The sequence below is a fragment of the Epinephelus moara genome, chromosome 16 (assembly GCF_006386435.1).
Source record: "Epinephelus moara isolate mb chromosome 16, YSFRI_EMoa_1.0, whole genome shotgun sequence".
Taxonomy (NCBI): Eukaryota; Metazoa; Chordata; class Actinopteri; order Perciformes; family Serranidae; genus Epinephelus; species Epinephelus moara.
This window is the reverse complement of record NC_065521.1, coordinates 33668234-33694821: the sequence shown is the minus strand read 5'-3', so window position 1 is coordinate 33694821 and position 26588 is coordinate 33668234. Positions and strand designations below refer to the sequence as shown.

Below are 26588 nucleotides of genomic sequence, written 5' to 3'. Positions count from 1 at the left end.
TGTCCATTTAAGACTTTTTAATACTTTAAGATCCCACGTACACACTGTCTATCATAACATAGTGACTTCAGTGCTTGAAGCAATAAAAAAACACAGCATGAAACACATTTACAGAGAAGCAAAACTAGTTTATTACAAGTAGTGGAAATGTAGCTAGCATTACATGTGAGTGTGCAGTAACAGCAGTATTCAGCACGTCATTACAAAGACATTCACTGTTGACCTGTGGTAGACACCGCTGCTGTCCGTATACTTTGAAATATGGAATGAACATGAGTAACTTAAATAAACCTGGAAAAAAAATGTAAACAAAGAGGGAATAAAGCTCAGAGGGAGGCTACTAAAACAAGACAGAGAGCTTGTTTTCTTTGTCCGTAAGAACACTTAAGACTATTCCAGTACGAATGCTTCGAAGAGAAACTGCCCGCATTGCTCTTTGTAAACCACAGGGTCTACGTATCTTACAGAGGAGGCCAAAAGAGCGCGCGCAGTTTGTAAGAGAAGTTCCACTAAGAGTGATTAATAGCTGCAGTCAAAGCATAATGGTATTACAATCACAATTATTAAGAGCGACAGCTGGTGAACAATCATTCCTGTTGTTCCGTTACCATCTTTGGTACAGTGCTTACACTGAGTGAGCATGACTCAGCTGAGTGTTTCGTTGTTGCTCCGCTCTCGGTACTCAGTTATTCCATTTACCATCCTGACAAATTAAGACCTAATTAATAGAGACAGGGACATGGAGCCAGTTCATCAGACAGTTATTTTGTTCGCAATAATGTCTTGGTTCAGATTTTTTTGTTCCCACTCCAACTGACTTGGTCCCACCTCTCAAAATGGAAGATTTCTGTGAATGAATTAAAAAAAAAAAAAAAAAAAAAAAAAAAAAAAAAAAAAAAAAAAACTACCACTAAATCTGGTATTATTCTCTTGTGTCTTGAATGTCTGATGAACTGGCTCAAACAAATTATTGCCATACCTGAGAAATAATAGCCTGTTTCTGCTACTGTGATGGATCCACATAGTGGAAACGCCTCCTTCCACAAAAGACACTCCAGCGTTGGAACACGACATGGCTCACTCATCCTGCTGCACCCTTCCTACTGCCCTATCTCTACTCCTCCCTCATCTTATCACAACTCACAGTTTGTGAGGGTTGACCCATTTGTAAGTGCCTTCATAGCGGAATCCAACTCTCTTTGCGAGGTCATCTGCTTCTGCTGGGCCACGGCTGAAGGAAGAAAAAGAGAAACAATCACAATCTACACTCTATCAAACTCGTCTTCCAAATGAGGGCGTAGTGAACTCGTTTCCTACCTTCCATATTTGTAAGGAATAGGTTTGGGCTTCTCTTTGTCTATGTGATGAAGAAGAGGTGTGAAGATCCTCCATGCTTCCCTTAGTTCATCACTGCAGAGACAAACATTTCGCTGGCTCACATAACATGGAAGATAATGAGTTTTCATTAAAATTATTTATATAAAATAGAAGAGGCGTGAAATGAAAACAGCCTAAAACTAACTTCACCACGGTGCCTGCCGCTTGGTTTTGGTGCATCTCTATTCGGGCTATTACGGTACCAATACTTCAAGTGGTCAAAAAGGAAAAAGAAAGACTCGCTATACAGAAACAATTTATGGTACAACACATGATAAATAAGTCTTGTTAAATATGTGACATCACAACAGAAGTCCTAACATAAGGGGGAAAATGTTTCCATACTAGGTTTGATAAGAAGCTGCTTAAAATATATATAGGCAAGCAGGACAAATGCACCAGATGGTGCATTCATTGATTCATTTTCCATAACCACTTATCCTGTTGGGGGGTCACAGGGGGGCTGGAGCCTATCCCAGCTGACACTGGGCGAGAGGCGACACAGGGAGAACGTGCAAACTCCACACAGGCTCCCCCACCCCGGGGTTTGAACCAGGAATCCCCTTGCTGTGAGGCTAACCACTTCCCAAATGGTGCAATTATTATCATTTTTTTAAGTGCACCAAATTGTACAGTTCAATAAAAAATGTTTGTGACAGTAAAACATTCTGATGCAGGTAATTCTGAAGTTACATGCATCAGTATATGTACAAAGAAAAAGCAGTTGGAGCCCTGTACAACTCGTGTTTCCCTCAAGCTGAGGCAGAGAAAAGATGCACTATAACGCCATCTAGTGGGGACTGGTAGTTTTACTGACAGGTTTATTTTACAAGTAGTAACATGAGACAACAGTAGTGAAAAACAAAGACAGACCTGCGCACAAAGTGCATCTGACTCCCACAGAAGACGTCCAGGATGAGACGCTCGTAAGCGTCTGGAAGCTTCACATCCTGAAAACAAGACAAGAAATTTACATCATTACATTTTTTAGACATAAAAATCTGAAATATGCTTTTTCCCGTTACTCAAATCACTAGCTCGAATTATGGATTTATTTTCTGCAGTAAAAGTGATAAAAGTACATGCTACATAAACTTGAACCTGCCTTGTATCTGCTCTTGTAGGTGAGGTCCAGCTCGGTTTCCTCAGGGCTGAAGTAGACGCCGGGTTTCTTGCTCATCATTTTGGCGTAGACGGCCTCGTTGGGCTGCACGCGCACCACTAGCTCATTCCTGCGACACTGATTGTCAAAAATGTCCCCTGGGACATCTGTGAACTGCAGCCGCACCTCAGCTTTCCTCTCATTCAGAGCTTTCCCACAGCGAAGGATGAAAGGAACACCTGAGGAGCAATACATTGTAATGACAGTGCATTATGAAACAGCACCAGGAAACATGACATAAACAGGATATGTTTTGTAAATCGCACAGTGTGTTTACCATCCCAGCGTTCGTTGTGGACATAGAGCACAACAGCGGCGAAGGTGGCCTGAGTTGATCCTTTTGGAACTGTGGTATCATCAAGATAACCCAGTTTGGCGTCTCCCTCACCCTCTGGATCCCCCACATACTGACCCAGCACCACGTCTGACATGGCCACTGGAGCGATGCACTTCAGCACCTTCACCTACAAGAGGGAACAGCACAGAGCAGATGTCCTCCATTAGAAACATGGCACACATCTGTAGTCGTGTTTGAGGAGGTGTTGAGAGCGTCAAGGTCTCTAGGAGATGATTTTGTACCTTTTCATCCCTAACATCATCCGAGCTGGTGGAAGCTGGTTTCTCCATGGCAACCAGGCAGAGCATCTGGAGCAAGTGGTTCTGCATGACATCGCTGATCAGGACAGAGGGAACAGGTGGTTAAACAAAAGGACAGGAAGTGAGAATGTGATGTGGACATGTTTATTAAAATAATAACTGATGTGTTAAAACAAGTCAAATCTATCCATTATCTAAAGTGTGATTTGCCTCCTAGTGAGCCGCTAATGTTTATTCACTGATGAAACAGGGTTGCATGAGGTACTTAACCATAGCCAGTGTATTACATACAGTAGATGTCAGTCAACACGCCCTAGTTTGGAGAAGCAGGCTGCAGAAACACCTCGGAAGCTAAGTGGTGCAGTGGTTCCAAAAAGAGGAGCAGCTTCTAATTGCTAATATTGTATAAAATCTGAATCTCACTCTGAGTTACTGTTGTTGTTCACAAACTCAAGAAATGAGAGAATATTTTTGTTTAGTTTTTACTGCATATTTGAAGGTGAACTGTAAAACTATATCACTTATTTTGTTGCAATTCTATGTTCCTAAATTAATAGTTAAATACTTTTTTACTAATTTGTGATATCATCAAAAATATCGTTATCGCAAAAATACCCCGAAATATTGTGATATTATTTTAGGGCCATATCACCGACCCCTACTGCTGACCCCAACTCACAGCAGTACATTGCTTAATTTCCATGGCGGTACTCCTGCTGCTTCTCCCAACTGGGGGTGCACAGACTGACATCTACTGTATCTTATACACTGACTATATACTGACTATCAAATAGGAGGGCATTAAAGCAAAGTGTTACAGATTGAAGTACTGTTTACAATATTCAACAACTAAAAATGCAGTTTAAGTACAGAAGCTCCCACGACTGCTCTCTAAACTTCACTTTATATCTGGGTAAAAAAACAAAAACATTACGCTTTGATATCACAGTACAAAGACAAACTTTTCCCCCCACTCACCGAATGATGCCAAAATCATCAAAGTATCCTCCTCGTCCCTGAGTGCCAAATGGCTCTTTAAAGGTGAGAACCACACAGGCCACGCTGTCCCTGTTCCAGATCGGCCCGAAGATTCGGTTCCCAAACCTGTAATAAACATCCCATAATTGTTCTCTGCTCAGCAGCACGTACACACTCAAACAAATCAGGGAAAGACAGCTGTTTGTGACAACATGCATAAATGTTTTTCTGTTTTGTTCTTGGTTTGAGGCCAGTTTCTGTTTTCTTTGTATGATATTCACAGAGGCTTTTCCAACCCACAAAGCAGCCGTGTTGCATAATTCAAATTACTTTAAAATCGTAAGAGAAAATTCTCTCTTTTGTCAACACAAAGAATTACAAAGCACAGAGAGAAATACCAACAACTCTCAGTAGAAAGATGAGAAGATGAAGAAATAGAAGAAGAGAGAAAAGAAAGAGGGCTTTTTATTGAGATAATCTGTAAATGTAAATGTCTGTGTGAGCAGTTCATTTGGGATGTTGTTTTTGTTTTGCTTTCAATTTGTTTGTGTTTCTTTATGTTTGTTTTCTTGTCCTTATTTTTGGTTTTGTACATGCAAGACTGGAAGACAGCTATAAAAAACAGTGTCTTGTAATCCCATGTGGATTGGGCCAAGAAAGGCACTAAAATAAAAATAAATGAATGAATGAACATATGTGACCCAGTATAAATTTGTATTCACTCTACTGGATGCCCTTATAATATAATCTAAGAGTGGATGTATCTCCTTTAAAGTTTACTTAATCATGAATTCAGTTCAGTCAGATTTTGCTCCTCAATATTCATGTTCACCATCAAACGTTACAGCATTTGACAATTTCCCATTCAATAAATAAATTCAAGTTAAAAAAAGTGGATTTCTCACCTGAGCACCATGAGGTTCTGCACCATTTCTTTGCCCAGGTAGTGATCTATACGGTAGATTTGTTCTTCAGTGAAGAGGGAGGAGAGGTGAGTGGACAGCTCTTCGGAGCTCTGAAGGTCGTGTCCAAACGGCTTCTCTACAATTACCCTGTTCCAGCCTCTACACAACAGACACACACACAAAGGAAAAGGACACATAAACTCACAGTATCATCAACACAACGACACATTAGTGGGACACAGCCGAGTTTAAATTGTGTGGTAACACTTTCTATAAGGACCCCAGCTATAGTGCGTTATGGGGGCATTTCTACTGATAGAGATAGGGTAAGGAACCCGGACATCTGGAGGGAGTTCAGAGTAGAGACGCTGCTCCTTTATGTCAAAAGGGTTAGTTAAGGTGGTTCAGGCATCTGATCAGGATGCCTCCTGTTAGAGGTGTTCCCCGGGGCAGAACCAGAACACGCTGGAGGGATTATATATCTCATCTGGCCTGGGAACATCTTGGGGTCTCCCAGGAGGAGCTGGAAACCATTGCTAGGGAGAGGGACGTCTGATAAAGCTTTAAAAACAGTATTTAGTCTTTTCTTACTTTGAATATATCACACAGGTTTCATAACTTGAGGTTTCATTCCTGAAGCAGATATTTACTTGTTATTCTCTGGATGGTTATTTACATTTGGTGTCTTGCATAATAATCACTGCAGCATTAATTCCTTTCCATACATTAAAATACATTACACTGTGGTTACCACCAAAAATGAAATCGTTATAAAGCATGCATTATTATAGATGCATCACTATGTACTTTACTTACAAACAACGGACTTGCACCTGAATAGCATCTTTCTAGTCTTGCGACCACTGGCCCTGTAGCAATGATAACTTCTGATATTGCATGGACTTTTATAGCACACTATGAGTCTTTACTACAGCTAAATGTTGAGGTGTGAGTATAGGTAGTCATAAGACACTTGAACTTGTATAACCCCAATTACAAAAAAGTTGGGATGCTGTGTAAAACATAAATAAAAACAGAATGCAATGATTTACAAATCCTTAAAACTTAATTGTTTTTTGTGAAATGCACTTATTCTGAATTTGATGCCGGCAACACGATCCAAAAAAGTTGGCTCAGGGGCAACTAAAGACTGGGGAAGTTGCTGAGCGCTCAAAAAACACCATGACTGACAGACTGACACAAAATGGAAAAGTGTGCTGTGGACTGACGAGACCACATTTCAAATTGTTTTTGTTTTTGAAAATCATGGATGTTGTGTCCTGTGGCCTGAAGAGGAAAAGGCCATCCAGATTGTTACCAGCACAAAGTTCAAAAGTCAGTATCTGTGACGGTATGGGTGTATGTTAGTGCCCATGACATCACAGTTAACCTGCACATCTGTGAAGGCTCTGTTAATGCTGAAAGGTCCCTACAGGTTTTGGAGCAACATATGCTGCCATCCAGACAAAGTCTTTTTCAGAGACGTCCCTGCTTATCCCAGCAAGACAATGCCAAGCCACATTCTGTGCGTATTGTAACAGCATGACTTCATAGTAAAAGAGTGCTAGTACTGGACTGGCCTGCAGTCGAGACTTGATTTCTACTGAAAATGTGTGGCACATTATGAAGAGCAAAACATGAAATCAGTTGAACACTGAGTTAATTCATTATAATTACTTCCATAACGCATTACAGATGTGGTCTTCATATATAGTGTGACTGAGAAGATCTCCCTTAGGAGTCCCATACACTCAGTTGCCAGTTTAATAAATTAAACTAATACATTAGACTAATGCAAAAGTCCTGCAATAAATCTTCATGACGGTTATAATGTTACAGTCTGACCATTTTGGAGGATGTAGTTTGTGGTATTACTCTTGTGGTAATTAATAACAAAAATTCGCACCTGGCACACTGCAAAAAACAACAAGACAACATTGTGACAAAGCAACAGCTAGTAAGAGAAGTGTACTGACTTTGTGCTCATACAGCAGTGCCTGATGTTCTTGGTAACATCGTGGTAGACAGTGGGCGGCAGCGCCAGGTAGAAGAGACGGTTTGCCTCGGGTCCTCCGGGCAGAGACAGGATGTGTGTGTCGAGTTTGGAGAAGGAACTGTCATCTGCATATTTACCACTGATGTATGTGTTCCTGCTGAAGAAGGCTGACAACCGCTCTGCGTCTTTATCCGTCACCTGGGTCAGAGAGGGGGAGCATTTACACATGAATGGATTTAATGAGGATGTTTAAAGATGCAGCGCATGTGTGTTTTATCCGGAGGCACCGGGAACTGAGGACTAGACGATACATGAAATATGGGATGGAAAGATTTGCTGAGTTTCTGCGTAGGAGCCGACTTAGGCCCGGTTTGTATGTGGTATTAACATGCATCTAGGGTGATCGGATCATGAGTGGACAGCTCTAAATACAGGTGTGAATGCACCCATGTGTCCTGAACGCTTCTTGAGATCCAATTGCCACCACCTCCGAATGTGGTCTGGGATGTATGCCCACATTCTTTCAGCAGTGTGTACGTTAATGTGTCCTGGGCCACATTTAAGGACTCAGCTGACGTACTTGCTGATACAACCCCACGTTAGATAACACATTTTCTGTTGGTGTAGTTACCCAGATGCATCGCCGAAGGACGGACTCCAGAGCTACTCTTTTCCCAGCAAACATTCAGTTCAATATCTGCCTGTTTAGCACAAACTCACACCAACACCAAAACAGCCCAGCTCTGTCATTATACCCGTTAATACTGTCTGGTTCTCCTCAGGAAACAACAACTCTCTGAGAGACTGCTGGTAACCTTCTACCACTGCTCTGTAGAGAGCATTCTGTTGTACTGTGTCTGTGTCTGGTTTGCCAGCTGCACAGCCGCAGACAGGTGAGCGCTCCAGAAAGTCATCAACACTGCCCAGAAGATCATCGGCTGCCCTCTCCCCTCACTGGAAGAACTGTACAGTTCCCGATGCCTCAGTAAAGCCAGGAACATACTGAGGGACTCATCTCACCCTGGGCACCCTCTGATCAAACTACTACCATCAGGCAGGAGATACAGGACTCACAATTCAAAAACAAACAGACTAAAGAACAGTTTTTATCCCAGAGCCATTGTTGCCCTGAATAATGCTGAATAATGTAATACCTTTGAAGCTGCTAAGAACTTGCGCAACAGCTGCAGGACGGTTGTTTGTGTGTGTGTGTGTGTGTGTGTGTGAGATGTATTTTTAGTATTAAGTCTAGTACTTATGTACTTTTATTTATTGCACCATGATTGCACTTAATTTCGTTGTACTCATACAATGACAATAAAGATTCTATTCTATTCTATTCTAGTTACACTAGCCATGATGCTAACAGTTAGCTCTCTCACTGTGTGTGTGTGGGCTGACTCTCACCAACTGTCCCTGCCATGGGGCTCACACTCAAGCAGCAGTAGTTTCCGAGTAGTGGGTAATGAGGCGGAGCAACATCAGGGTGCACTGGCTTATCTCATCTCAACACAAATGGCCTTTGCAAACACATATGATGTAGCCTACATGTTTATTTGCATACAGAGCGGGGAAGAGATCTGATCACGAGTGCTCACTTGAGACGCATGTGAGGACACAGTGTAATGCCAGGTGTGAACTGACAAAGCTGTCCACTTGTGATGGATCACCCAAGAAAGGCTCGTAGTGTTAACCTGCAATAGGTGATTTTTTTTCGTCCACTTGGGGGCCAAAAACAACACTGACACATAGTCACCTTTTAAGTTGACATGACATTGTTGGCTCTTTTATAATTTAGCCACTACAATAAAGGCCTTTTAATACATCCTTTCTCTGTAAACTTTTTAGACCATTTTGGCTGAATAAAGCTGCTTGCTGTTAACCAAACTAGTAAAGTTGCTGGCCAGACAGCTAAACAATGAGCTGAATCTCACTATAAAGCTCCGTAAAGCCAGGTGGAGCTGCAGATTAAGGTGATAATTCTCCGTAGGTTCAACACTTTACAGATTAAGCCACTGGCAGAGGGAAGAGGAGCAGAGGGGATGGGATGGAGGAATGATGGATGGACGAGCACACTATTTTCTTACTTTGAGATGTTTTTATTTACAGTGTTTGTATATTAGTTTGCTACTATCTGCTGTGAATGCCTCCATCTGCCCTCCAAAATAATAATAGTAATAAAAATCAGTCTGATATTTAATCTGTCAAAATCTCAAAGATCCAGTTTTACCTTCAGGTAAGGCATGCAGTTCTTCCGGATGGCATCAACTGTCAAGTCAGAGCGAGCAAAGCCAACAAAATATGTCTGCTCAGGGAGGAGGCCGTCTCTGTACAACCACCTGAGAGAGCAGAGGAACATATGGTTCAAACCTCGGAGGCCCCAGTCCAGATCTTTCCTCAGCCTTTGCTGTGTTACTGATATAAAAGCCTTTCAGCAGGGTCAGAAGTTCACTCACCATAGAGTTGGGTAGATTTTCTTCTTAGCCAGATCCCCCTGCAGGTGCAAACACACAGTCAGAAATATGATTCCACCTCAAAAATACAGGTCACAAACACAATCATTAAGTGCTGACGCTGTGTTTTGGAGTTACTGTGCAGCTTATTTATCCAGTGCACTGCCAGAGTGGTAATTATTTTCCATGACACAAGATGCTGCAGGTCACTCCGTCTGGCAACAGGTAGGAAGGCTGCTTTGGCTTATTTAAGAATTGCGCAACCTTAGTGGTAATCCCATTGAGATCAAGTGCCAACCCCCAACACACAGAGTGGAGACAATAACGCTGTTCTGTAAATCATGCTGAAGAACGTGTTGCTTAGAGCTTTAACTGTGACAGCTAACAGATTCAGCTTCTGACAGTGTTTGACACGTTTAACAAGACAACACAAGGCCATGTAGACAGTGTGACACTGTGAGAAGGAGCTCAGAAATAAAAACCTGAGGTAAACCTCAAATCAATACAAAGGACAACAAGGGACATTAGCAGTCAACTTAATTAAAAGTAACTCCCATAACAGTATCCTGTGGCCTAAATCACAATCTGACGTCTCCCCTTAAGACACTATTCCTCAGCTGGGAGTTCAACTCAAGTTATAACCCTGCGTCTTTGTTTAAGATTGTGTGTTATAAATAACTCTAAGTGAAATATACTGAGCAGAAATGTGTCTTTAATGTCACACTTTAGATAAGAAGTTGGTCATTCATTTAATCTGGTGCCACGCACAATGTCCTCTAACCGAAGCAAAGGACAAACCCGTTAAACAAACCTTTTGTATCATCATGAAGCTGAACAGCTCTCACTGTTGAGTTAGTAGCGGTAAGTAAATGTTTTTAAAATTTGGCATGACTGTATGTATTCAAATGAAAGAGCTGTTTTAAAAAATAAAAGCTTGCAGCAAGCCCATTTAATCAGCTGCAGCTATACACACACGCACACATATCAATGAAACCAGTATAACCAGAGTGAGACTGCACAAAGCCCAACCCTTCCCACTGACCTGGCTGTGTATCACACTGAAAGAAAAACGCTGACAGTCAGTGACACTGCAAAAATCAGCAACAGCGCCACACTCTCTTTTCCCCAGAGCAAACAGTGCAAGAGAAAGAGGGACACAGCCAGTAAATGACTGTAACCTGGCTACATGTTCAAAAAAACAGAACCAACACCATCTGTTTTGCACAAATGATGAAAAAAAAAGATAAGAAAGTGGTTCTTTTGGAAACATATTTTGCAGAAAATATGGTTTGAGCAGTGAAAGCATTTACATTTTCTCATACATACAGCCATGTTTCTGTAAAATGTTTTCACTTATGATTCTGATAGGCATCTCTTATTTAAATTAAAGAAACAAATGAAAGAGAAAAGACACATTTGGATAGACTGCAGCCCTGGTAGAAAAGGAGAAGGCAAAAAGAGACACATTATGTAAAAAAAAGAAATGAGGAAACAAGTCTATAAAGTTTCAGAAAGCCTGAAACGGTTTTAGTTCCTGAACTTGACACCTGACCAGTATGAGGAAACAGTGAAGCAGTGAAAACGGTCATTTCTTTTGAAATTACTGCGGTGGATCGACTTATTATTCAGTTTATTGTAGCAGTAGAAGAAATGAACTTTGATTAAGATGAGGCATGTGCATCACCAATAATTTTCAAGAAATAACTGAATTGATTTTACTACTGTAAACTGTACTGTACAACTGTCTACAGCTAATCTTGCAAACTACTGGACCATTCAGCCTAATATTTTGTGTGCACATTTCTGACCATTTGCTCAAGGATCTCTCGTAGTTGCGATGATTCACAATTGTTCAAAAATTTTATATCGTCACAGACTGCTGACTCCTCATTGCTTTTAACTGGCCAATGGAAGGCGCAAGTTTTTCAGAAATCGGCTAGGCTAAAAACAAGAAGCCTTACCCTCTATCATGGCTCAAAAACTGACATCCATAGAAAAGTTTGGTCTTATTTTGAACCACAGCATCGGCAGATTAATTCCATACCCAACAGTTCCCGTTTTTTTAGCTTCTCCGCCATCTTTACTGTAAAGGAGTCGGGAGGGACAGCTCTCTGTGCTCTTCAGTTTTGTTCTGTTCGCCACATATGTCATAGTAGCCTATACTGGGAGCATTTTAGAAGTGGAGGGTTTTGCCTGCCAGATTTTGGGATTTTTTATGGTCATTTTTCATTAATATTTGTGTTCCTACCTTAAGTAAGTAAGTAGGCAGTTAAATGTTTTTTTTTCTGTGTCTCTTTTAGTTGTACGTATTGTTTTTTATTCCTCCTTTGTTGTGCCGTAGCCTACACACAAAGTAAATACAGTCCAAGGTCCAGTTATGATGACATGGATCAACAATTTGTGGTTTTGTTTTAGTCATTAAAAGTACATTCACCCGCATAATTATGTTGTATCTTTATTTCACATACAGTGCCTGTTATCAGGAAATGCACCTGCTCCGTGCAATATGCAACAACTTTGTCAAAAATGGACATGGCGTGTATTTTTATTAGCCTCTAAAACGTGTGCATCTGCCAGTATTGTCTAGAGTGGTTGCAATCAGCTCAGGTGGCTGCCTGGCAGAGACTTGCACTCAACTGAGAGCACTTTCTAGTTCTCTACTGTTTCCAGTTAAGTAAAGCAGTCACACACAACTGGAGGGATGTGTTTTATTCATTAAATAAACACAATTATGTGTCTGATTATACAAAGTAAGGTCTTAAGCCAGTCAAAGGTATTGCACACTATTGAAATGATAAGCAAAGAGGAACCTTAAGGGTTACACTGTCTCATTTTAAGGCTTTTGAAAGCTCGGATGTTTGAGTGCTTGTTTGCAGAAGCTTGGTGAAATCAGTTTCAACATTTCCTCAAATCACACACATCGTGTGCAATTATTGCAGTACTTTTAAAGGTTTCAACACACATTCTGTGTAATTATGGCCACCCATTCTTGCCTCAGTGACCTGCACTGTAAATGTGCCAAATATAATGATAAGGGAACACAGAGAAACTTACATGCTGAATCATTTTCTGATTCATGTATTACAGTTTGTGTCATCCATACCATTGGCTCTTTCATTTAATTCTCAAGTGTACTTTGCATTATCAGTTACAATTTTTACAACCCTCCTCTGCTCTCACCGAGGCTCCCATGATGATGAAGACATGAGCGTCGGACTGATGGAACTCTTTGTCATCATGCAGCTCCTTCCTCAGCTCCCCAAAAACCTCCGAGCGAGAGAGGGGGATGTTTGACGTCATCTTCTCTAAAGGGCAGACAACATAAACGTCCAAAAAAAGAGACATTTAACAATATTCTTTTACATGTTAACCCAAAGGTCAAAGGTTAAGAAGACAAATACAGAATGCATCCTACCTAACAGGTATTTACCAGTTCCTCCAGGCCTGCTTAACAATTAATACGTAACACAACAGGAAGCTAACAAACATTTGGCTGGCAGAGGGACTATGTTGCATACAATAACAACAATGTGAAGTTTTAGTAATATTTTGGCTGACCTTTGTCAAATACATGTTTAACAGTTTTAGTGTTTTGGATACATCTTTCCTTCTGTTCAAGGGAGCCATTGATTTCTATTTACTTCTGTACATTATGAAAATCAGTTAACATCCTAATAAAGGTTGTAGTGATTTAATAAAACCTGAATGCTGCTTAGATTAGAAGATCAATCAGTTAAATGACAGACAAGGCAACAAATAAAGCATCAAAGATTTTGATAACTGATTCATCATTTCAGTGTTTATTTTTCAAGCAACAAAAATTCCTGGTTTTATCCTCGCAAATTTGAGTATTTGCAGCTTTTCTCTGTTTTACAAAATTGTGAATTGAATATTTTTGGGTTTAAAAAACATTTTCTGATATTTTAAAGACATAAATACACTGCCGATTTTTTTATTTAAGTGATTAATCAAAAAAATTATAATTTACTGATTATTTACTGATTTACCTGGATCTGCAATGATTAGTCAATTAAACAGAAATTAATTGTTTTTAAGTCTTTTTTTTTCTCTTAAGAAAAAAATACCAAAGTTCTCTGGTTCCAGCTTCATATACATGAATATTTGCTGGTTTCCTTATTCTTCTACGATTGTAAACTGAATATCTTTTCCATTCTGGAAAAAACAAAAAAACTTGAGAAAATTGGGATGGACTTTCTTTTTCTTTTCTTTTTTTACCATTTTCTGATATATTATACACAAAGTAATTAATTGAGAAAACAATCGGAAGAAATAATAAAAAAAAAATAGTTAGTGGCATCACTACAATGTAAACCAATGCATGCCTGAAGACGAAGTATTATATTTTATGTCATTTTTTAAATAAATATTTCATTCCTGTATTTACCTTATACATTATGTTTTATGCCTTATATCTTGTATCTGTTTAACTTGCATGTTTTTATTATATTATTTTAAACATTTTGTAGTATCATCATTGAAATGAGCCTGAGAGTAAGAATTTAACTGCCAACAACTGCTCCCCTGTTGTTATTGTGCGTATGACAAAAGCCTTGAAACCTGAAACACAGCATGACTGGTAAAAAAGGGTCAGCTGTGATGTAAAGCACTTGTGATTTTTTTCTAAATGGGCCGTAACAGGAACAGCCACTGGCAGACAACAGACTTAGATTTCCTTGCGACTCATTTAATGTGGTGAATGAGCCTAATCAGGAAGAACGTATTTTTTTCAGTGCTTTCACAACTGACCTCTTAATTTTTATATTTACTGTATAACTAAGCCTGCAGGCTGCACTGATGATGACACATTTCTGACAAGCTCTATGACAATTAACAAATATTCAGAGATAGAAATTAACTTTTTGTCCACCTGCCACTGTGGCTGATGATGGTGCCCAAAATCTACAGCCACTCACAGATCAACACAGATTTTCATTTTGGTTGATGAGTGGAGCAAACCTAGCAGCCACCAGCATATTTTATCAGCATCTGACTGGTTGCTGCACGCAGTCATGACAGGTTAAGGTTACAGACACATGCCATCACTGCCATAAAACAACAACACTCAGAGGAAAAGCACGTGGATTTCTGTCAGATGGTCACTAGCTCCAAGACCCGGCCTGACCCACAACAAACCATAATGATATTAGTCAAATCCTCCACTAAACCCTGTATTTAGAGGGCTAAACATTACTGCAGAGCACCGTGATCAAGCTAAATACGTTCGGCTAACGCATCAAGATAACACGGGCTGACATTTTGTTGCTCATGGACAGTTAGCCACCAACATACAGGGTGAAACATCTCACATAATGCTACTTTTAAACTGAGCTACAGCAGCTTTTATCCTCGCTGCATGCACACTGGGCTAACTAACACTAAAACCGCCCTGTCTTCAGCCCTTAGCTTCACAGGCTGTTGTGCCAACATGACTTGACAAGCAGCAAACTGCCGCTTCACAGCAGCTAGCAAACAGCACCTAGCTAACATAGCTACATGTAACCAACGGTAAAGTTAGCGCCACAAAGGTAAAACCGCTGCTACTCACAAAGTCCGTTAACGAGAGGAGATAAACCCGGCGGTTAAACCCTGGACCAAAGCCGACGACAGGGTACAGCCTTTACACACACACTCACAGCAGACAACAGTGGAGGCTGTGTGTGTGAGCCCTGCCTACTAGCGTTACTTCCCTGTTCAAGTGACAACGGAGAAACCGAGAGATTTTTATTGGTTTGGGAGAAACTCACCAGCGCTCGCTCGAGTTCCCATCACTGTCGAGTCCAGTGACGTCACGGAGTCTGCAGGTGGGCGTGGCTTAACTGTACGCACCCCCTCACGCACAGCGCCCATAATGAACACCGGAACACAACAATGAGGAAGAGTATGAGGAAACAAAGTGAGGAATGAGGAAGGAAACAAACAAAAAAAATAACTTTTTCTTTTCTTTATTTAAAACCTACAATCTCTCAGTTTGTGACTCTTTTCCACTTGATAATAAACACATTAAAAGTACTTTAAAAAATTATAGGTTCATACAGTTTTGAGTCTGTTTTAAAGGAAAATGCTCGTGATCATCTGTATCCAGTGGTGGAAAAAGTATTCTGATCCTTTACTCCATCTTGTGAAGGGCTCATTGCATAAGTGAAGTATACTCTAAATCAAAAAAGTATAAAATGCAAGTTTCTTTCAAAAGCAGTCCAAGGCACACTTAGGGTTTGTGCAATCCTGAGTCCTGACTCTGAGACCCCGTGTCCTCATACGTGGACATCACATTTTGGGTTTACTTGACCCTATACTTCATTCTACTTAAAGGATAACTTTGGTATGTTTCAACCTGGGCCCTATTTCCCCATGTGTATGTGTGCGTATGATTCACAGGTACAACTCGTTTTAAAACTGGTTCAGTATTGAGGGAGGCGGATGCAGCCGGGAGCCGCGAAACAAGCTAAAACGGTAACGGGGGCAAATGCATCCCGTATAAGTTTGCGCATTAAAAGTGCTTTTTTTCGCCACTGACCGGTTCAGATCACCAGTACTATCTCTGTAAATAGCATACTAAACGTTTACCTTACCTCTGGGCTGTGTGACGTCATCTTGCGAAAGCTTTGCTCCACTGTGTCTGTAGCTCTCTCTACTCATGGGACAGCCGTTTTCTTGAGGAAGAGGTGTTTCGGGATTGGATGTCTTCTCTTCTTCGACTGGCAGTAGTCATCTTGGGAGAAATGAGCAATGCAGACCTGATGGTCTGCAAGGCACAGTGTCTGGAGAGGAGTGTTAGCATCCATTTGTAGCACAACTAGCCACAACTTCAGCATTTTGCCGTCCGACAAAGGCAGCCTATGAAAGCTGCGCGACATCCTGTTCTTGCAATTCGGATAAGCACAAACACGAACCATTGTTTTCAATCGATGCAGTAAAACTCTCAACTGTACTCCAGGACAACCAGCGCCACTCTGAGTGGCGCTCAGCATGGCTCCTCTGTTTTCTTCCGGCAACAAGCAAAGCTCTCGTGAGATGACGTCACACAGCCCAGAGGTAAAGGAAACGCTTAGTATGCTATTTACAGAGATAGCACTGGCGATCTGAACTGGTCAGTGGCGAAAAAAAGCACTTTTAATGTGCAAACTTATACAAGACGCATTTGCCCCCGTTACCGTTTTAGCTTGTTTCGCGGCTGCCGGCTGCGTCCGCCTCCCTCAATACTGAACCAATTTTAAAACAAGTTGTACCTATGAATCATATGCACACATACACATGGGGAAATAGGGCCCAGGTTGAAAAATACCGAAGTTATCCTTTAACTTAGACCTGTTGTCCTTGTTCGTGGACACTTGATGTGCCATCAGTCGTGTCTGCAGCTGATCCCGACACAAAAGTGGACAAGGTCCAAAAGCTGATCACATTTTATTGTTGAAACTTGTTTATTTGTGATTAATAATGTTTGTAGTTTGATATGGCGGCAAATTTGATTAATTATAGCAACAGTAAGAAGCTAAGACACTTAATTAGTAAGTACTCGTTTGAAGACATTGGGACTTTATTACTGTTGACAGTGTTTAGGTTTTTATACTTATCGGGTCCTACTGATCTCAAATAGCGAGGAGAAATTAAAAATGCATACCAAAAAAAAAAAGTTTGGGTCTCAGGAGGATAAAGATTAAAAAGACCAACAAATTGCAATTCACAGATGTTTCCTTTTTATATGTTTTCATTGATGGATGGAGCTCTATGACACAGAGGAACATGATATATCAGGCTTTGTTTATGCAGGATATGAAGTGCAGCAGGGATGACGTTTATTTGTAGGCTAACATGGAAGTTAGCATCGTCCTGGTTCCCTCCACAAAAATTTGGTTAGTGCAGAAAATAAATTCTGTGGCAAACAAAACTTACATGTTTTGCTCAGCAAGATATTCTTGACAAATAAAAAAACCCTTTTATGATTTTTTAAGCATTGATGCAATTGTCAGAAGTTAAAAGCTAACATCAGGCTATAAACAAACTACACTGATCACATGACTTCATGGCCACCTGTTCAGCGTGATGTCATTCTGTAGTCTCATTTAGCCACTTGTTAGCAACTCCCTTTTTTAAGACACACAAAAGCTTCAAAATTCACGTGTGGGGCATTTACTGATGTATTTTATGTCATAGTAGAAAAAGAGAAAGTCTCTTAAGCATGTGTCAACCACAGACCTTATTTTAGGCATCTAACCAAACCCATTCAAAAAAACTCCTGACATTGGGATGAGGGAACCTGGAATGCTAAAATGCCAGCTCATCTCTTTTCAGGACTCATTTCTGCAGCACTCTACATGTAGTAGTGGTAGAATCTTTGTTGGTTTGAAAAATTGTATACCTACAGCCTCAAATGTACACTGAAAGCAAGAGTTATTGGGCGCTGTAATGATTCCTCCTGTTGATACTGACTGTAAAGTGATGCCCTCTTAGTGTGACTCATCCATTCTGTGTAAAAATGCCTATTCAAGTTCAGCCGACACTAATATGAGGCCTCGGTAGTCTGAGCTAATCAGACCCTGAGGGTGTTTTACATAAAGTGACAAAATCTCTTCTTTGTGTTTAGACAGAGATTCTTTTGTCAGTTGCAGCAGAGGGACGTTAGGAGGGATTCCTTCACAACTAGTATGGACTGGGGGAACAATTACAAGGACCAATAACTCTTTGAATGTACTTAAGGGCAAGTGAGAACTGTATTGAGATATATTTGTAATGATCTAAAGTCAACATATACAAAATCTTGACTAGAGTCAGATAAAGCTTAGCTGACTTTTGTGGATTTGCAGGCACATTTCCTTCTGTTTTCTTCTGATGATGACAGACACAGATGGTTTGTCAGAGAAGAACAACATAAACTCTATGATACACATCTTCTGTAAAGCAAACTTAGAGGTACAATGACAAGAATGAGGAAATGGAAATGTATTTCCGTGTGCAGCTGGGGCGGTGTTGTAACATGAGTTGCTGCAGGGTTTGAGTTGATGTGGAAATATATGTTGTACCTGTCTGGTGAAGATCCACGTTTGCTCAGGTGCTGCTTCCCCCTTCAATCAGCAGCATTCAGGAGATACCAGGGGTTGCATGTATACACAAGTCAAGGCTGGGCTGTACTTCTTGCTAGAATGTGTACTTAAAATACTACAATGTCAAAGAAAACACATTGTGTTTTTTAAGATGGGGTAAAATAATACCTGATCACATGACCCTAATTTCACCTTTATTGTAGTTTATCATGTTCAGCTAACACAGTGACTCTCAGCCTTACTGGCTTCCCTGTCAGATTGTTGCATTTAAAGAATATATAGTCCTGAGAGGCTGAAAGTATTGTGTATTTTAACAAGAAAATAACAAAAAATTGGAGAAAAATCTGGAAAATAGAAATCATTATGTGTAACAGAAGACAACTGACAATTAGGTTGGGAACAACTGTTGTAAGAGAAGTTAGCGTACCTGTGCACCACTGATCAGGAAGTCCAGAAACCCCATACAGAAATATTCCTGAATGTAACCCTTATAAAACAGAAAGCATACAGATTTGAAAGCAGTGTCAGTCTTCTGATCTTACTCTTAGTAAGAAAGCAAATGAGCGTATTTCCCAAGATGATAAACTATTTTGTTTCCACACATTTAAAGGGAATTTAGAAGATAAAAAAGGCTGTGGGTCCAGAATGCACTGCATAAAAAGCGCTTATATTACTAGTCATGATAATGGTATGCTCCAAAAATCATGTCTGACATCATCCAGTCTGCATGATTATCAATCACTATGTGTATCTGATTTGTATGTATAGCCTACTTATATCTAGCTACCTGATAGAATATGTCCCATTCTTCTTTTGCCTCTTCCCCTCTTTGAGAAATGAGCTCCCATCCAAACTTGAGCAGCCAGTCAAAGGGCCTCAGCAGGAATGTTGGAGGCAGGAGCGACATTTGTCTGTCAGTAAAAATAGTCTTTACAGCCAGGGGTGTAACTCGGAGGTTAATAGTCAAATGTAGTGATTACAGGCCCTCTGATTGTTTCTTAATTGTCCCCTTCCATCATTTACTTTAACTGTGTGCTGAACCCTCAGAAAAAGACAACACTGTTACTCATTTCAGGCACTATCATCATCATTTTCATCAACAGACACCTGTTTGAAACAACCAACTGATTCCTCAACCCAAGGCAGGAGCTTTTTTTTTTTTTTTTTTTTTTACATAATGTTGCTTTAACCTGTAGCTACAGCCATGTTGGTGTCCTTAACTGTTCAAACCAGCTTGTGAACTCAATCCTCAGCTGTAATAAACCGGCCAGGCTACATCGCATTACACATCACATTAATTATTCACATTAAGGGTAAGATTTCCAAGTGGCAGCCATGACATACACCCCTCCCATTTTTGAAAATATTTCATTATATCTTGTCATGGGACACCACTATAGAAATGACACTTTGATATAACTTAAAGTAGTCAGTGTACAGCTTGTATAGTAGTATAGATTTACCTTCCTCTGAAAATTACTCAAAACACAGCCATCAACATCTAAACAGCTGGCAACATAAGTGAGTACACCCCACAGTGAACATGTCCAAATTGTGCCTAAAGTGTCAATATTTTGTGCGCCAACCATTATTATCTAGCACTGCCTTAACCCTTTTGGGCATGGAATTCACCAGAGCTCACAGGTTGCTTCAGGAATCCTCTCCCACTCCTCCATGATGACATCATGGAGCAGATGGATGTGAAGACACCTTGCGCTCCTCCACCTTCAGCTTGAGGATGGCCCACAGGTGCACAGGTGAGTTTAGGGCTGGATACATACTTGGCCAGTCCATCACCTTCACCTTCAGCTTCCTCAGCAAGGCAGTTGTCATCTACTAGGTGTGTTATGGGTCATTAGCTGAAGGTGGAGGAGCGCAAGGTGTCTTCACATCCATCTGCTCCATGATGTCATCATGGAGGAGTGGGAGAGGATTCCTGAAGCAACCTGTGAGCTCTGGTGAATTCCATGCCCAAAAGGGTTAAGGCAGTGCTAGATAATAATGGTTGGCGCACAAAATATTGACACTTTAGGCACAATTTGGACATGTTCACTGTGGGGTGTACTCACTTATATTGCCAGCTGTTTAGATGTTGATGGCTGTGTTTTGAGTAATTTTCAGAGGAAGGTAAATCTATACTACTATACAAGCTGTACACTGACTACTTTAAGTTATATCAAAGTGTCATTTCTATAGTGGTGTCCCATGAAAAGATATAATAAAATATTTCCAAAAATGGGAGGGGTGTACTCACTTATGTGAGATACTGTAAGTAAAATCAGCGATAGCATAAGCTGTCACATTTGATTGGGTTGCTATAGTAATGGTATTGTAAGCTGGGAAAAAAACCCACTTTGGAGTGACTATATATTTTGCTCTGTATGGTTTAAAAACATTAAATGTGTTTTTTTTTATTTCAGTTTAATTAAATGGTTTGATGGTGCCCTGTTTTTCTTTTATTAGTATATATTTTATTTTTGTATTTTTCATTTGTTGTTTTATTTTCATCATTTTGTATCTGGTTTTTATACTTTTTTTGCTCAACCTAAGGCAGGAGCTATTTGATGACTTGAAAATGTGCCTTGATTGGCTTGTCATAAAGTAAAAAAAATAAAATAAAATAAAGTGTGTGTGTGTGTGTGTGTGTGTGTGTGTGTGTACTCGTGTCTATTTTATTTATTTATTTATTCATTCATTCATTCATTCATTTATTTATTGTCTGGTTTTGTATGATAACATCTATGAAGTTTGTTCTTGTTTGTCACATTAGTTTAATTTGTAATTTTTGGTCATTGCTTTCCACTTTATATACAAACTGAATGTAATGACCACTACATGCATTGTATTGAAACTGTTATACACTGATAAATAGAATAAAATAAAATACAAGAAAATTAAATTAAATTAAATCAAAATAAATTAAATTACATTAAAATAAATTAGATTACATTAAATATATTTAAATATATAAATAAGTTGGTTTGTCTGTGTATGTTTTTAGTTCCAGTTGAGTTTTCAACAGTTCCCTCGAGACACCGCGGTGGGCGGGGCTTGTTGCCATGGTTACACCTAAACCAAAAGGTGTGATTTATTTACAGGCTGTCTGTCTCACTGTTTCTTTTGTGTCTGTCTCTGTCTCGACTGTTATAATCTCGTTTATCGGATCTCCGGCACCATGGCCTTCTTCGGTTTAACACACCTGGGCTATCAGAACCCAGTGGGCGATAAACTGAGAGTGAGTCCCAGAGTAGCGTCTCATCCCCGGGGTAAGAGGAGCTGGACTCTCCCTTAACTCGTCACTGACTGTTTGTCGGTTAACTTATATTTCACCTTACTAACCTTTAGCTACACCCACAGTGAAAAAAGAGCCTTTAGCTTGTTGATAGCTGACAGGAACACTTATTCAATCCCTCAAAAGTCTGCAGGTTTTAATAATACCAAGCTACATGTAGCTAACGTTAACTAGTAGCCTAAACAGGACAGTCCAGCTAGTTAATGTTTGCTAATATGAGCTAGCAAGTTGCTGTTAGTTGCTCTGGATGGACCTTTACAACATGTGAACACCTCAAATAAAATTAACCTTGTAATATTTAACTTTATTTAGTCTTAATATCTTTTTCAAGAGAGCAAGCAGCATGAAAAGCAGTGGTCGACTCAGAAAAGTACATTTACTGGAGTAGTTATTGTACAATTTTGAGGAGTATTTCAATTGTATGCCACCCTGTGCTTGTACTCCACTGCAAATATTGTACTTGTTACTCCACTGCATTTATTTGATACTTGTAGTAACTAATTACTTTGCAGCTTTACAAAAAATAAATTATGATATACAAATAAAATTAAACTACCCAGCAGTATTTAAGGCTAATTATAAGTAGCCCCCACCTTTACTAGCTGCCACATTTAAGTGATGTAGACATATGCATCACTGCATAAAATCCAATAACATGATATCAGTGCATGGACTTGCTGGCTTTCCTCCTTCTCTGGTATCTGGATGAACTCCTCTTCATGGACAGAGAAAAAGACCTGGGACGAGCTGCACAAAACACCTTCTGTTAAGATTTTCCTTTAAGTCCTAGTTAAGGTTTCCTCAAACTAAAATTGGTTGCACAAAACACACCTAAGGCTTCCCCTTAAGGTTTCCTGACAGTATTCACTAAAGTATTTAGACAAGACTGTAGCAACCAAAGCAAGGTAAAATAAAACTTAGGTACCTCTGACTCTATCTTAACTGCAACATGACCAAGTTTATGGTGATAAATGGAAAAACTAAACACACCCAGAGAAAAGTGTTCTGCGTCCAGGACAACCCAGTGAATTTTTGATTTTACACTTTAGATTTGACTGAATTAATTTTTGTTGCAATTTCTTCCTACAATCGTTTTCTGTTTTCTAGTATTTGGGGATCAAATTTACTTTGTAGTTTGTGATTTCTATGATTGTATTCCTCCAGAAGTATAATCTTTTCCTCCTTTGACCAATATGGTTTTCTTGTCTTCTTCTCTTCCTCCATTTTTTCTCTAACTATAAGCCAACATTGTAATGACGACAATAACAGGCATCTCAAGCGTGGGTCTAAACAATCAAACGATCTCCTTAATTTCCTTAACATAGGAAACCTTTTAAGGGATTCTGTGCAACTGTGTAGGTCCCTCAGCTAAAGAGAAATAAAGCCTTTAGTGTCAAACTTAAGGAGAAAACCCTGGATCTGTACCTGGGTCCTGATCTTTTACAAAGACTTTTGTATTTCTGCTTCAGTAAAAGATACGAATACTTCTTCCACGAATACATACAAGAGCTACATGTGTAGGGCAACAAAACAAGTTCATAAAAACAATCACAAGAGTCATCATATAGTGGAGCTTTAAAGGGAGAGGAAATAATCCAGCTGAATCCATATAACTTTAATGAACTTCTGCAACTAGTCCAATGCACAAAACCTTTCTTTATTTGGTGTTACCATACATAAACCCATCCAATATTAGGATGTTGTGTTCAAATGCATGTCTTTTAGGGCCTTAATATTGTATAAAAAATACAGTATTTTAGTATTTTTATAAAATCTCAAGCATGGTAAAATACTAGCACACAAGTTTTAAAATGAGTTTTTTGTATCTTTTGTAATAGCCACAGATTTATTAAAATAATCAAAATAATGATCTTTTTATACTGAAGTAACATATTGCTTTACAGACGGTGGGATGAGCAACAGAGCGGGATCATCTCTTCAAGAACAACAGGGATCCCTCAGATGTACTGACACATGCAACGTTTACCACCAGCCTTTTCCCTGCAGCACTGACATCCACCATGGGAGCCATGAGCGATACAAAGAGATGGTCAAACGGGTTCAAACACCCAGATGTAAGTAGAAATGGAAAAACTACACATTAAGGATCTGATGAACTATACTGGATCCAAATCACGAATGTACTCCTGGTGATAGGTGTCTGTCTCCTCTCTTCTCCAGCCCCTGACCAGCTGTACATAATGCCTCTGACAGACAACCAGCAGTACGGATGGGTGACGTCCAGGAGTCCTGAACCATGGACCCAAGCCAAACGGTTTCCCCGAAAGAACAGTGAGATGACAAAGTAGGCAAAACCTCCATATTCAATACTGTATTTTTTTTATAATAGATCTCTGTGAGCTTAATCCACCTGTTGCTTTCACAGGTTTGTTGAAAAAATGTCAACGACAGACCCAGAGTTCAGCCTGTTCTGACCAACAGCCCTTTGTCTTCAGTTATGACACACACACACACACACACACACACCAGAGGCAGCACCACTTCTGATGAGATTAAACTGACAGTAGATCCACTTTTTGCCTCTCACTAATGTTTTTTAACGTAGTTTTTTATGGTAGTTTCTCTGGAAATATAGGTTTCAACCTCTTTAGCTCACAACTTTTATAAAGGAAGTCTGAAGGTGTCGATATACAAAACATTTAAATGTACAATATTTTCTGTCGTTAGGGGTCTCTCAGCCAAAACAATGACAAACAGAGGAATAACTTCATTGCAGTTAGTTTCTCTCAGTTAGGATTTCTTCAGTGTTCAGTGTTCAGGAGATTTTTGCCAAGAGCTGAATTATCAGCGGAAGTCTCTTCCTCTCCAAAACAAACAGACCAGGTGATTTAAACAGGTAAAAACACAAAATAAAGCAGTTTTGTGTTAAAAATCTGTGCTTGTTTCTCTGATAATTTCAGATCCAGACATCTGATAACTAAAATCATTCACGTGTACAATGTATATAATTAAAAATGATCAAGATATAAGAAGCGTATTGTAAAATTTTGGTTCTAAACTGGTTAAAAAGTCAATGTATGACAGCTTCATGTGCATGCACAGAGGGGATATGATGCCACTGTCAGGCGATAGCAACAATTACACACAATTAGATCCTGTCCTTGATTTCTCTGGGTTTGATCATTGTTGGATACTTTTGGGAAAATGTGACTGCACAACTCAACAAAATATAGAACACAGGTGTAGTCACTTTAAGACATTTAAATGTGGAAACGTTACACATATCTCTAAGGCTGCTGAATGGGATAAAAATGTCTGTATTAAACAAGCAAAAAAAAATTCCCCCAAAAATTCAAAACTGATTTCTGCATTTATATTTTGCATCATAAGATAAAAAGTCATCGTACCACCTCTCTTCTGCAGATTCAAAGGCACTAATGGACTGGTTCATAGAGAGAGTGAGATCCTACTGCCCTCTAGAGGAAGTAAAAATAATTACATCTGAATTTTGGATGATACTGGTCTGCATGTGATTAGTTGAAAACAGAGTTTAGTAACTGGGCCATGAGGAGGTCTTTACTAGAGTCACAGCAGGTGTCCTGATTTTCTAAATTAGGAAACATAACACTGTTTGCAGATGGTTGCTCACACTTATAAGCAGCAGGAATTGAGAAACGTTGAGCTGTTCAGGAACATTTCATCACTCAGCAGCAAAAACAATGTTACATTATTCTTCCTGAAGAAATCTGTCACTGATATTTCAGTGCAGAAGGAATGAATTCTGAGGAGGTCATTAAGAACACAGGCTCGTTTTCTCACGTCATCAAGGTAACACAAGAAGTCAAAGGTGATCAAGCTGGATTTGAACACTAACCCTCACCCTTCAAAAGGCATAAAATGTCCCAAAAAGTACTTCATAAGCTTCATTCAGAACAACAGAAATGTCAGATTAGTGTGTCAAAACACCAAAGGCTGTTACTTACCATAACTTGCCTGTAGATGGTGCAAAGTGACACATGTATATCTGTGGTACTGCTGGTCCTGTAGCTCTGCAGTTGAACACCATTGATTTGGTTTGGTCTCAGGGGACTTCCACCAGTGACAGCGTCCTTGTTTTGGTGGTCCATTAATGTGGCATGTAGTCCAACCCTCCATAAGTCCAAACAAGGTGGTGACCCTGCCAAAAAAAGACGTACATATTATTATGAGGTCTGTTTCTTTCGCAGTAAAACTGGAGACTAGTGAACAGGGAATCTTATGTTTCTTACAATTACTGTCATCTAACTTGAAGAATACATTTGTTTACAGCGTCACTGGATATTCAGTATAATGATATAATTATTAAAGGGACAGTTCACCCCCAAATCAAAACTACAGTTGTTTCCTCTTACCTGTAGCCCTATTTATCAGTCTGGATTGTTTTGGTGTGAGTTGCCAAGTGCTGGAGATATTTGCCGTAGAGATGTCTGCCTTCTCTTGGATATAACAGAAGGAAAAAAAAAAATACATTTGAATAACTCTTTTTCCAGAAATCTCAACCCCGTTACTCAAGATAATCCGCAGACCTTGTTGTGAGCAGTTTCTGTTGGAACTATTTTCTATCTACCGAACTACACCCACCAACTGAAGCACTGCGCAGAAGGAAGTGTGCATCAACTGCTAGCTCACCTAGCACCACTGTGCTAGCTAATGTTACAGCTTAGCAGAAGCTTCCTTCTGTGCAGTGATTCAGTTGGTGGGTGTAGTTTGGTTGAAAGAAGATTCCTACATGTACTGCTGACAACAAGGTCTGTGGATTATCTTGAGTA

At 39.7% G+C, this 26588-nt stretch overlaps 2 protein-coding genes across 2 annotated transcripts; one reads left to right on the top strand and one right to left on the bottom strand.

The window, feature by feature from the left end:
* Positions 1 to 107: 107 nt before the first annotated feature.
* Positions 108 to 15209, bottom strand: g6pd (glucose-6-phosphate dehydrogenase). The gene is made up of 13 exons (XM_050065358.1): positions 15035 to 15209; positions 12649 to 12773; positions 9472 to 9509; positions 9246 to 9354; positions 6996 to 7213; positions 5020 to 5178; positions 4115 to 4240; positions 3119 to 3212; positions 2817 to 3003; positions 2483 to 2718; positions 2251 to 2327; positions 1318 to 1410; positions 108 to 1231 (listed from the first exon to the last, which is right to left on the bottom strand). The coding sequence occupies exons 2-13, from the start codon at positions 12766 to 12768 to the stop codon at positions 1141 to 1143; spliced, it is 1548 nt and encodes a 515-aa protein (XP_049921315.1). The 5' UTR covers positions 12769 to 12773; positions 15035 to 15209; the 3' UTR covers positions 108 to 1140.
* A 6396-nt stretch (positions 15210 to 21605) lies between these two features.
* On the top strand, positions 21606 to 26302 carry LOC126402995 (testis-expressed protein 49-like). Its single transcript, XM_050065381.1, has 4 exons — positions 21606 to 21793; positions 23724 to 23894; positions 24001 to 24124; positions 24206 to 26302. Exons 1-4 carry the CDS (start codon positions 21703 to 21705, stop codon positions 24252 to 24254), a joined length of 435 nt encoding a protein of 144 aa, XP_049921338.1. The 5' UTR covers positions 21606 to 21702; the 3' UTR covers positions 24255 to 26302.
* The last annotated feature ends 286 nt before the right edge of the window (positions 26303 to 26588 follow it).